This window comes from Oncorhynchus tshawytscha, unplaced genomic scaffold (assembly GCF_018296145.1).
Source record: "Oncorhynchus tshawytscha isolate Ot180627B unplaced genomic scaffold, Otsh_v2.0 Un_contig_388_pilon_pilon, whole genome shotgun sequence".
Classification (NCBI taxonomy): Eukaryota; Metazoa; Chordata; class Actinopteri; order Salmoniformes; family Salmonidae; genus Oncorhynchus; species Oncorhynchus tshawytscha.
In genome coordinates this window covers 977743-990000 of record NW_024609827.1, presented here as the reverse complement: position 1 = coordinate 990000, position 12258 = coordinate 977743, and the positions used below count along the sequence as shown (strand labels likewise).

The following is a 12258-nucleotide window of genomic DNA, read 5'->3' as shown; positions in this document are numbered from 1 at the left end:
CTATCTCTCTCTCTCTCTCTCTCTCTCTCTCTCTCTCTCTCTTCTATTGCTATCTCTCTCTCTCTCTCTCTTCTATTGCTATCTCTCTCTCTCTGTCTCTCTCTCTCTCTCTCTCTATCGATATCTCTCTATATTTCTCTCTCTCTCTCTCTCTCTCTCTATTGCTCTCTCTCTCTCTATTGCTCTCTCTCTCTCTCTCTCTATTGCTCTCTCTCTCTCTCTCTATTGCTATCTCTCTCTCTCTATTGCTATCTCTCTCTATTTCTCTCTCTCTATTGCTCTCTCTCTCTCTCTCTATTGCTATCTCTCTCTCTCTATTGCTATCTCTCTCTATTTCTCTCTCTCTCTATTGCTCTCTCTCTCTCTCTATTGCTATCTCTCTCTCTCTCTCTCTATTGCTATCTCTCTCTCTCTTTCTCTATATATATTTCTCTCTCTTTCTCTCTCTCTCTCTTTCTCTCTCTTTCTCTCTCTCTCTATTTCTCTCTCTCTCTCTGTATTTCTCTCTCTCTCTTTCTCTCTCTTTCTCTCTCTCTCTCTCTCTATTTCTCTCTCTTTCTCTCTCTTTCTCTCTCTTTCTCTCTCTCTCTCTTTCTCTATATATATTTCTCTCTCTCTCTCTCTATTTCTCTCTCTCTCTCTTTCTCTATATATATTTCTCTATATATTTCTCTCTCTCTCTCTGTATTTCTCTCTCTCTATTTCCCTCTCTCTTTCTCTATCTATTTTTCTCTCTATATAAATAAACATAAACATCGGTTGTATTTACAATGGTGTTTGTTCTTTGCAACAGGTTGCAAATATTGCTGCTGTGATGCCACACTGTGGTATTTCACCCAATACATATGAGACTTTATCAACATTTTGTGGGTCACCCCTCACGGAAATACAGTTGAAGTCGGAAGTTTACATGCACTTAGGTTGGAGTCATTAAAACTTGTTTTTCAACCACTCCACAAATTTATTTTTAACAAACTATAGTTTTGGGAAGTCGGTTAGGACATCTACTTTGTGTATGACACAAGTCATTTTTCCAACAATTGTTTACAGACAGATTATTTCACTTATAATTCACTGTATCACAATTCCAGTGGGTCAGAGGTTTACATGCACTAAGTTGACTGTGCCTTTAAACCTCCCTTTGCCAAGATAACAGCTCTGAGTCTTCTCCTATAATGCGTATTGAGGTTGGAGAACACCATTCCTCCATACAGAATCTCTCCAGATCCATCAGATTCCCAGGTCCACGCTTGTGGACTCTCCTCTTCAGCTCATCACACAGGTTTTCCATGGGGTTTAGGCCAGAGGACTGGGATGGCCATGGCAAAACCTTGATTCTGTGGTCAGTGAACCATTTTCGTGTTGATTTTGAGGTGTACTTTGGTTCATTGTCCTGCTGGAAGATCCAACCAAGGCCCAGTTTAAGCTTCCTAGCAGAGGCAGTCAGGTTTTGAGGTAATATCTGCTGGTACCTAATGGAGTCCATGATACCATGTGTCCTAGCCAGTTGTCCAGGGCCTTTGGAAGAAAAACAGCCCCACAACATCGAAGATCCACCACCATAATTCACAGTGGGGACCAGGTACTTTTCTGTATATCTATCTTTCTGTCTACACCAAACACACCCCTGGTGTTTGTTTCCAAAAAGCTCCATTTTGGTCTCATCTGACCATAGAACCTGGTCCCATTGAAACTCTATATTGGCCTCATCTGACCATAGAACCTTAGTCCCATTGAAACTTTATATTGGCCTCATCTGACCATAGAACCTGGTCCCATTGAAACTCTATATTGGCCTCATCTGACCATAGAACCTGGTCCCATTGAAACTCTATGTTGGTCTCATCTGACCATAGAACCTGGTCCCATTGAAACTCTATATTGGCCTCATCTGACCATAGAACCTGGTCCCATTGAAACTCTATATTGGTCTCATCTGATCATAGAACCTGGTCCCATTGAAACTCTATATTGGTCTCATCTGATCATAGAACCTGGTCCCATTGAAACTCTATATTGGTCTCATCTGATCATAGAACCTGGTCCCATTGAAACTCTATATTGGTCTCATCTGATCATAGAACCTGGTCCCATTGAAACCCTATGTTGGTCTCATCTGACCATAGAACCTGGTCCCATTGAAACTCTATGTTGGTCTCATCTGACCATAGAACCTGGTCCCATTGAAACTCTATGTTGGTCTCATCTGACCATAGAACCTGGTCCCATTGAAACTCTATATTGGCCTCATCTGACCATAGAACCTGGTCCCATTGAAACTCTATATTGGCCTCATCTGACCATAGAACCTGGTCCCATTGAAACTCTATATTGGCCTCATCTGACCATAGAACCTGGTCCCATTGAAACTCTATATTGGTCTCATCTGATCATAGAACCTGGTCCCATTGAAACTCTATATTGGTCTCATCTGACCATAGAACCTGGTCCCATTGAAACTCTATATTGGCCTCATCTGACCATAGAACCTGGTCCCATTGAAACTCTATATTGGTCTCATCTGATCATAGAACCTGGTCCCATTGAAACTCTATATTGGTCTCATCTGACCATAGAACCTGGTCCCATTGAAACCCTATGTTGGTCTCATCTGACCATAGAACCTGGTCCCATTGAAACTCTATGTTGGTCTCATCTGACCATAGAACCTGGTCCCATTGAAACCCTATGTTGGTCTCATCTGACCATAAAACCTGGTCCCATTGAAACTCTATGTTGGTCTCATCTGACCATAGAACCTGATCCCATTGAAACTCTATATTGGTCTCATCTGAACATAGAACCTGGTCCGATTGAAACTCTATATTGGTCTCATCTGACCATAGAACCCGGTCCCATTGAAACTCTATATTGGTCTCATCTGACCATAGAACCTTAGTCCCATTGAAACTCTATATTGGTCTCATCTGACCATAGAACCTTAGTCCTATTGAAACTCTATATTGGTCTCATCTGAACATAGAACCTGGTCCCATTGAAACTCTATATTGGTCTCATCTGACCATAGAACCCGGTCCCATTGAAAGTTCCAGTAACGTTTGGCAAACTGTAGGCGCTTGAGTTTGTTGTTTGATGACAGCAAAGTGTCACGCCCTGACCTTAGAGATACTTATTTATTCTCTATGTTTGGTTAGGTCAGGGTGTGACTCAGGTGGGAAAATCTATGTTTTCTATTTCTTTGTTGTTTTGCAGAGTGTGGTTCCCAATCAGAGGCAGCTGTCTATCGTTGTCTCTGATTGGGGATCATATATAAATTGTGATTTTCCATTTGGGTTTTGTGGGGGTGTTATTTTCTGTTTAGTGTCTGTGCCTGGCGGAACTGTTTGCTTTCGTTTTTGGGGATTTTTGTTTTAGTGTTTCTTGTAAATAAATATCATGATCACTTTCCACGGGGCGCTTTGGTCCACTCTTCCTTCCACCAACGACGATCACTACACAAAAGCTTTTCTATGGCAACCCTTCCAAACAACTTGTTGTTACGTAGGTGGCGTCTGATTGTAGTTTTGGAGACTTTTTTTTTACCCCAAAACCCAACTCACGTCTGCAATTCTCCAGCTGTGATCCTTGGAGATGTTTTGTCCACTCAAACTATCCCCCCTCACTGTGCTCGGGGTCAAAATAGGACACACGTCCTCTTCCAAGACGATTGTTAACATCTCCAGTTGTTTTAAACTTCTTAATTATTGCCCTGATCGTGGAAATGGGAATTTTCAACCGTTGAGATATTTTCTTGTAGCCATTTTCTGATTTTTGCGCTCAACAACCTTTTGTCACACATCATTACTGTATACTGTATTTCCCATAGTGATGGATGACTATGGGAACTTGGCCTGTGTGTCACCTCATATTTATACCCTAGTGAAACAGGAAGTCATGGCTTACCACTTAAGTGTTCCTAATCTCTCAGGTGAACTTTAAACATTAAATATGAATGGGAATATTCTTCAGCTAGATTTTACTCATAAGAATTTCTAGGGGTGCCAATAATTGTGGCAAACATGTTTTGGAGAAAAATATTTATTTCATTTATTTCCGTTTTATTTAAAAAAAAAAAATGATTTTACTTCAATTTAAGGTTTGATTTTTGTGAATATTTTGACTGAAATACCAAGAGGATAAACAGCAAAGACCTTTTTTTCACAGCCATTTTTCTCATATTTACCAAGGGTGCCAATATTAGTGGAAGGCACTGTAGGTTTCCACACTACTTTCCTTCCATCTATAGTGTTTCTTAATATTGTTCCGTTCCTTTGACTTTGGTGCCTCATGATTGAGTTTTGTTCTGTTTCAAGTAGACACTCTGAGAGAGAGACTCTGGGTTGAGGTCAACGATAAAGTAGTCGACAGTACTACTGCCAAGAGATGAGCTATAGGTGTACCTACCATAGGAGTCCCCTCAAAGCCCACTGTACCATTGACTATGTACATACCCAGCATGTGACAGAGCTGCAGGAGTTGTGACCCGTTTTTGTTGGTTATGTTGTCGTAGTTGTGCCTAGGGGGGGCATATGGGGGAGGGAATGCTGTCACCCTCGCGGAGGCGTTTCCCTCTCTCTCTTCCTTTCTCAGCTCCCTCTTTCTTTCCCTCTCCCTGTCTCTCTCTTGTCATATATCTTTAGTTCCCCCACACCAAAACACACACACACACACACATTAGTATTATCCTGCCCCTAGGTAGCCCCGGGTTGGTTTGCATATAGTTCGTATTGCTCATATATGCATATGTGTTTGTCTGAGGAGATCACACTAACCATTCTCTCACTCAGGTTATCATATGACATCTCTCACTCAGGTTATCATATGACATCTCTCACTCAGGTTATCATATGACATCTCTCACTCAGGTTATCATATGATATTCTCTCACCCAGGTTATCATATGATATTCTCTCACTCAGGTTATCATATGATATTCTCTCACTCAGGTTATCATATGATATTCTCTCACCCAGGTTATCATATGATATTCTCTCACTCAGGTTATCATATGATATTCTCTCACTCAGGTTATCATATGATATTCTCTCACCCAGGTTATCATATGATATTCTCTCACCCAGGTTATCATATGATATTCTCTCACTCAGGTTATCATATGACATCTCTCACTCAGGTTATCATATGATATTCTCTCACTCAGGTTATCATATGACATCTCTCACTCAGGTTATCATATGATATTCTCTCACTCAGGTTATCATATGATATTCTCTCACTCAGGTTATCATATGACATCTCTCACTCAGGTTATCATATGATATTCTCTCACTCAGGTTATCATATGACATCTCTCACTCAGGTTATCATATGATATTCTCTCACTCAGGTTATCATATGATATTCTCTCACTCAGGTTATCATATGATATTCTCTCACTCAGGTTATCATATGATATTCTCTCCGTGGGAGCTCTGTGATGAAGTCGACTGTCCTGGGAGAATAGAATACAATATCTCTCCCACGTCATGTTGTTATGTTGGTGTACAGCAGGGTCGTGTGAAAAGGTCATTGAGATCCTAATTTTATATGCTGTCGTTCCAGACATAACAAACGATAATGTATGCATGTTGATTATACCTATGTTGTTATGTAGGTGATTCAAAACTGTATTACAGTGTGAGTCAGTCATGCATTCCTTTCTACATTTTTCTCATGTTAGTCATTTACCAGACACCTCTTATTAAAATAGGAACCAACCACTTACAATCGCTCCCTTTTTCTCACTCCCTTTTCTACCCCCCCCCCTCTCTTTCTCAGGTAAAGATGAGCCGTCCAGCTACATTTGCACCTCTTGTAAACAGACCTTCACCAGCGCCTGGTTCCTGCTCCAGCACGCCCAACACACCCACGGCATCCGCATCTATCTGGACACACACCCCTCCAACTACACCCTCACCCCTCGCATGGCCCTCCCCCCTCCCATGGGTGGGGGAGACTCCCTCCCTCGTTCTCCCTTACCAACCTTCCTGGGGGACACCTCTAACTCCTTCCACCTCCTCCGAATGGCCGCGCCACTACTCAGGGAGCACCACCCACACCATCCCCAACACCCTCACCACCCCCGTCCCCCTCCGGGCTATCTGGACACCCGGCTCCCTGCCACCCCACCCTTCGTCAGACCCCCGCCCCCCAGACACCTCCTGGAGCGCCTGGGTCCAGAGGAGATGGGGCCCCTGCTCTTCCAGCACCCCAGTGCCTTCGAGAGGGTGATGCGTCTGACCCCAATGGATCCTCCTTCCATGGACTTCTCCAGAAGGCTCAGAGAGCTGGCGGTTGGCAACAATACTAACAACGGAGGCCCTACACCTCCGCTCTCGCCCACCCGGGTGCCCCCCATGCACCGCCTGCTGAGTCCAACTCTCTTCCAGTCGGGCTCCAAGCCCCCACCGTTCCTCACCTACCCCCCACAGCCCCCCACGCCTCAGGGAAACGCCACCACTCCTCCCCAGGGCCAGAACCAGGCCCAGGTATGTGCAGTGTGTCCTGGGATATATGCTGATGTATGTATTGTAATGTCTTATATGTATTACAGAATTGCCTGTAATGTTGCCAAGACATTTCCCCTATGGGACAATTAAGAATTAATTTGTTCATACATTCATTCATTCATTCAGGTCCAGGCCCAAGCCAAGTCCAAGTCCTGTGAGTTCTGTGGGAAGACCTTCAAGTTCCAGAGCAACCTGATAGTCCACAGACGGAGTCACACAGGAGAGAGGCCCTACAAGTGTCATCTGTGTGACCATGCCTGTTCTCAAGCCTCCAAACTGAAGAGACACATGAAGACACACATACACAAGACAGGCTCCATGGGGAGCTCCCCTGAACAGGAGAACAGAGGAGAGGGAGGAGAGGGGGAGGAGAAGAGCAGAGAGGGGGAGGGAAGAATGGGGATGGACAACGAGGAGGAGGAAGAGGATGAGGAAGAGGAAGAAGAGGAGGAAGAAATTGAGGATGAGGAGGAGATGAGGAACGGCCTAAGTAGGCCTGAGTCTAACCTGAGCATGGACTCAGAGTTCCACAAGAACAGGGAGAACGGGTCGAGGCCTTCCCCAGACGAGAAGCCTCATGGTGGGGATAGAGTGACGGAGAGCGGAGGGGTGGGTATCATGCACCCATACAACCACCTGGACAATCACCTGAGGCTGGCCCCTTCCAAGAAGACCATGAGTCTGGATAGGGAGAGGCAGCCTAATAGAGAGTCGAGAGAGGGGGGAGATGCAGGGAGGGGGGAGATGGAGATTGAGCGGGACAGAGAGCGAGCGATGGACAGGGCGATGGGCAGAGCGATGGACAGAGAGAGAGAGATTGAAAGAGAGGAGAGGCCCTTGATGAACGGAAGGATTAGTGGGTCTGAAGACTCTTTCTCTGGACTGTTCCACCGCCGGCCCACCCCCATCACCAGCCCCAACCCCTCCAACAAGAGAATCAAGGTAAGAACCCCCTTTTAGCTACTCCTTTAAGTGACTTTTATTCTTTTTAAATAACTTGTGTTTTTATGTTTTCTTATGTTTGTCGTTTACACAACTGTTTCCAATACTATAAAACAGACTTTTAGACTGCTGAAAGAAGTACATAATTTTTCTCTTATCTAGTTGTATTGTTTTACTGGGTTTAGATTTGTTAAATTCAGTGTAAATAAACTTTAATTTCGTTCTATTTGATGTGAAGGTGGAGAAGGAGTTGGAGCTCCCCGCGGCTCCGACCCTCATCTCCCCAGAGAACATGTACTCCCAGCTCCTGGCGGGTTACGCCGCTTCACGCCACTTCATCAGAGAACCTTTCCTCCACGGCTTCAGTGACGCCCGCCAGTCCCCCTTCGCCACCTCCTCAGAGCACTCCTCCTCCGAGACGGGTTCCCTCCGCTTCTCCACCTCTCCTGGGGAATTCCTGGAGGGAGTGGGCGCATCGGGCCGCAGCGGCAGCTCCACCCCTCACCTCCTGCGGGGTCCCGGGCCGGGTCGACCCCCTAGTAAGGAGAGCAGACGGAGCGACACCTGCGAGTACTGTGGGAAGATCTTCAAGAACTGCAGCAACCTGACGGTGCACCGACGCAGCCACACGGGAGAGAGGCCCTACAAGTGTGACCTGTGCAGCTACGCCTGCGCACAGAGCTCCAAGCTAACTCGCCACATGAAGACCCACGGGCAGTTTGGGAAGGAGGTGTACCGCTGTGACATCTGCCACATGCCCTTCAGCGTCTACAGCACCCTGGAGAAACACATGAAGAAGTGGCACGGGGAACACTTGATGGCCAGCGACGTCAAACTGGAGGAGGCTGAGAGAGGCTAGGTTACGCTAGACTAAAGCTAAGGCTAGGCTAGGCTAAGGCTAGGCTAAAGCTAAGGCTAGGCTAGGCTAACACCTCAGACTCATTCTGAATGAACACTTACAGGACTTCAACACGGGGCTTGGCTGGATAATCTTTCATCTTCTTGAATATTTTTGGGACAATTTAATGTACGTAATTCTGTTTTTGTTTGTTCTTTTTGTCACAGAAACTGCCAACTGAGAAATATAACAAAGGGAAACATGGGATGTTTCTAGAAACCTTTAGTTTCCTGCCAACTATTGATCTATCTGAGGATTTTATCATTTTCGGAATCCATTGAGCCTTTCTACTGTGCAATAATGTCTGTATTTATTGGAGTTTTGTAAAGATATTGGGCATGTGCAGGTACATCTTTGTGGGGTTTTATAGGGAATTAGGTAGCTAGCTAGTAAGTTAAAAAAAATATGCTGAAGATTTTTTTTTCTAAAAAACATAACTTGAAACAGGTCACACTTGATTAGAAATACAATTTTAATTTTGATTTGTTAATTAAAACCAATTCCTTTAAGGAAACTATAAGTAAATGAGTAAACGTCTTAAATTATGATAGCAATTATTTATTTTTTATCTGTATTATTAATATCCTATTAGGTCAACATCTCTGACATCAAGCACTGAATGTCACTATGACAACAGAATTTACATTTTAGGATTTAAAAAAAAAACAAATGTTGATGTTTTAAAAGTCTGAATGGATTACAGCCAATTTTACACAAACTATTATTTTTTAATATCAGCATGTGTTATTATGATGATGCAATCCAGTCCCCACAGTCCCAATATTAGCCGGGGACATAAATAGCGGTTGCAGACATTGACATGAACTCCTTAGATGCAGGATTAAATCACCATGGGAATATTTAAGATATATCAGTTCAAACTTGCTGTAGTAAATGTGGAAAGGAGAACAGTCCTATAAAACGTTATGTGTGTGGATGTTTTGGGAAGAATAAACCGTTTTATTTCATCAAACATTATGTAAATATTAGATTTTCTTTGATCCATCATTATTAACAAAAACTAAATGTATACTAGCCCCAGATTTTACATTTGGAATGTCCACTCTAACTAAAACAATCAAAGATCTGTGGCTTGAGTTATTTAAGTTCTGAATAATATACATTGTTATTGCAACCATTCACTAGATAATTGCAATACAGGTCCTCTCAATAGTGCTTCCTTCCTGGTCATACTGTTTACATTTGAACAACATAGCAGCAATGTCCCTTACACCCTCTTGACACTTGATAAAGCTTCATCAAAACCAATTTGTTAAGTTAAACTTTTAAACATTCTACATTGTACAGTACATTCCACTTCTAGAATCATTTCATTGTTCCTTCTGGGGAATTCTTGAACAGTAGTGTTCTCGTCGCCCAGGGTGAGTTCTGATCCCCTCAGGATTCAGCAAAACGGTCTCAGAATGGAATTCATATCAATGCCTGTGTTTCTCCACTGTGTGCTCTAAGCCTCAATCTGCCTGCCTGCTTTCACAGTTCACTAACTCAGCGTTCATGTATTAGTAGAGCAGCTTTGAAAAGGAAAAGGTGGGGGTTGTTCATTTTGCTTCACAAAGCGATATGGGGGTTTAACGCCCAATAACAGATTTGTGAAGACACTGTACGTGGCGTTCATGACTCTTAGGGATTTACAATTTGTGATTTTCAGCTGCGTGGAATGAGGATGGCTCATCCTTGAATGAATCTAAAAAAGCCTATTTGACTTACATTGAGTTATGGTAATAATGTTCAGCACAGATGTTAGACTGATGGCCACATGACCTTGAGATCTGATTGGATCATTCTTGAGGTAGAAAATGAAAAATTGAAATAGAGAAAATGGAGAGGGGATAGAGGGAGAGAGGGAGAGAGACATAGAATGAAAGAGAGAGAGACCCAAGCAAGGATCAAAGTCATTCAAATGAAATTGAAAGCATATGAAAAGTGTGTTTTAACCCAAATGCATATCTACTGGTCAAATCTAATACCAAGGACATCAGAGAGAGAGAGAAAGAGGACCAATATTAGGGAAGATTGAGGCCACATCTTCCCTTAATACAACCATCTTCAATAGAGATAATCACCTCACCTCAAAGATATCACTTCACACAGCCTGTTTTAAATGTGCTGTGTGTGTTTAGGCAATTGGACATGGGTGTGCTCTCGAATGAAAATCTTCCTATTTATCATCATCTTGTTGACAGAAATCAGATTCTTACACAAAACACTCATCTCATAATGGTCCTCCATTTCAGATCAGCATGTGGAAATGGAATAGATTAGTTATCATAATGTATGCGACTGGCTGAAAAGGTGTAGATACCATAGAGACATGCGTTTGGGGAAAACACATGTTGATATTCAGTAAGAGTACATCTTTAGTGTATTCCAATAAAAAAATGTTTTTTTAATCAATTCTCACTTCAGAACAAAGTTGATAATAACTATAATAACTGTTATTATTGCAATTGAGACAGCGGAGAGGAGAAACCTACAATTCCCACTTCTGAACAAGCTTCATATATTCCATCCAAAATATGGATGCTAGAGAGTTATTTTAATCGCATTGAGGAACCAGGAAGACAGACTCGCAAAACAGAACGAGTCATCTCATACAAAAACATTCAGTACCAGAATTATGTTTACAGTGTTTGAAGTATGTTAATGATGAAATCCTCTGTGTTTTGAAATAACTAAGTATTCTTTTGTTCAATGTTTTGAACGCCGTAACGAGCATTGTGTGGTTATGATGGTGGAGGGATTTTATGAAGTAGATTTACATGAGTAGTTCCGTATCATTTCTTGCTCACTGTATGACGATACACAGTGTCTTTGTAATATTGATAAATGATGCTGTGTTTTTAAAAACAAATGGTTCCAACATTCTGTTAGCCTATTTTACCTTCCCAATCCAATTGTGATTTGATTCAAATGTTTAAAGTCGTTTTTTTTGGTAAATCTATCCTAATATGGATTAAAAAAACATTTAAATTAGAAATCATCCAGAATATCAGAGGCATTTTGGGATTGGGATTCTGCAATGGGTTATGGGAGAAATGTTTTTATTTTTTTTATTTTTTTATAAAATCAGTTTTAGGAGGCGTTCATGGACAATATTGTTTTTTTTCTTCTCATGGTTGGTTGAAGTTCTTGTGATGGCACTTAAAATTTAAATTTTAACACATTTTCAACTTTCATGACTTTTGCTCTTTGTACAAAAATCTTTTTTCTTTTTCTTTTTTGAGGGATTGTTGTGAAAAATAAGTCGTTTCGAAGCAGCAGCAGTAACGTCGGCTGTTTTGAACATATATGTATTTTTGTAATGTGTTGCAAAGAAAGTCAACAAATCCAATAAATGTTGCAATTGCCTATCTGAAGTATTTTTTAACATGACTATCACCATTACTGCTAACATCTGAAGTAGTTATTAACATTAATATCACTATTACTCATAACATTAGCATCTTTTACATTACCATTGTTGCATCTTTAGTTGTTTATTTTACAATTAACCACCAGTAGTTATGTTGAATGTCTCATGACTGGTGCTTAAAACTGTTGCCCTCAGCAGCCCCGTTTATACCTGGTGCCTACATGGGTTCTTTATCCTGATCTTGTCTATATTCTGATTGCGTCCACATTTCCAGAAATGTGTCTACACACATGGTATTAAAATATGTCTGTTATCCATCCACCGTGTCTGCATTGTGACCAGATTTCCTGGTCCCTTCCTTTATGCAAATTATTTCACAGCTATTCGTTCAAAAATAATATTTATTTGTTTATTGTAACACGCACATTGATGTAATCAGTCAAAGGTGTCACCTGTCAATGATTTTTAAAGGGCAGAATAATGATGGTTTAAATGGTGGTCTCTGTCCAGATCTGCCTAACCTTGTGAGATATCCA

General features: G+C 41.9%; 1 protein-coding gene across 3 annotated transcripts in view; it reads left to right on the top strand.

The window, feature by feature from the left end:
* Window positions 1-11718, top strand: part of LOC112239410 (B-cell lymphoma/leukemia 11B) — a 57544-nt gene extending 45826 nt beyond the window's left edge. For 2 of the 3 annotated variants that reach the window (XM_042319165.1, XM_042319164.1), the window contains exons 3-5: window positions 5779-6521; window positions 6636-7451; window positions 7690-11718. In XM_042319165.1, the coding sequence (XP_042175099.1) occupies window positions 5779-6521; window positions 6636-7451; window positions 7690-8310 (2180 nt within the window). In that variant the 3' untranslated portion in view covers window positions 8311-11718. The remainder of the gene's footprint in view (window positions 1-5778; window positions 6522-6635; window positions 7452-7689) is intronic. The other variant, XM_042319166.1, reaches the window with a different exon arrangement.
* Window positions 11719-12258: the final 540 nt, after the last annotated feature.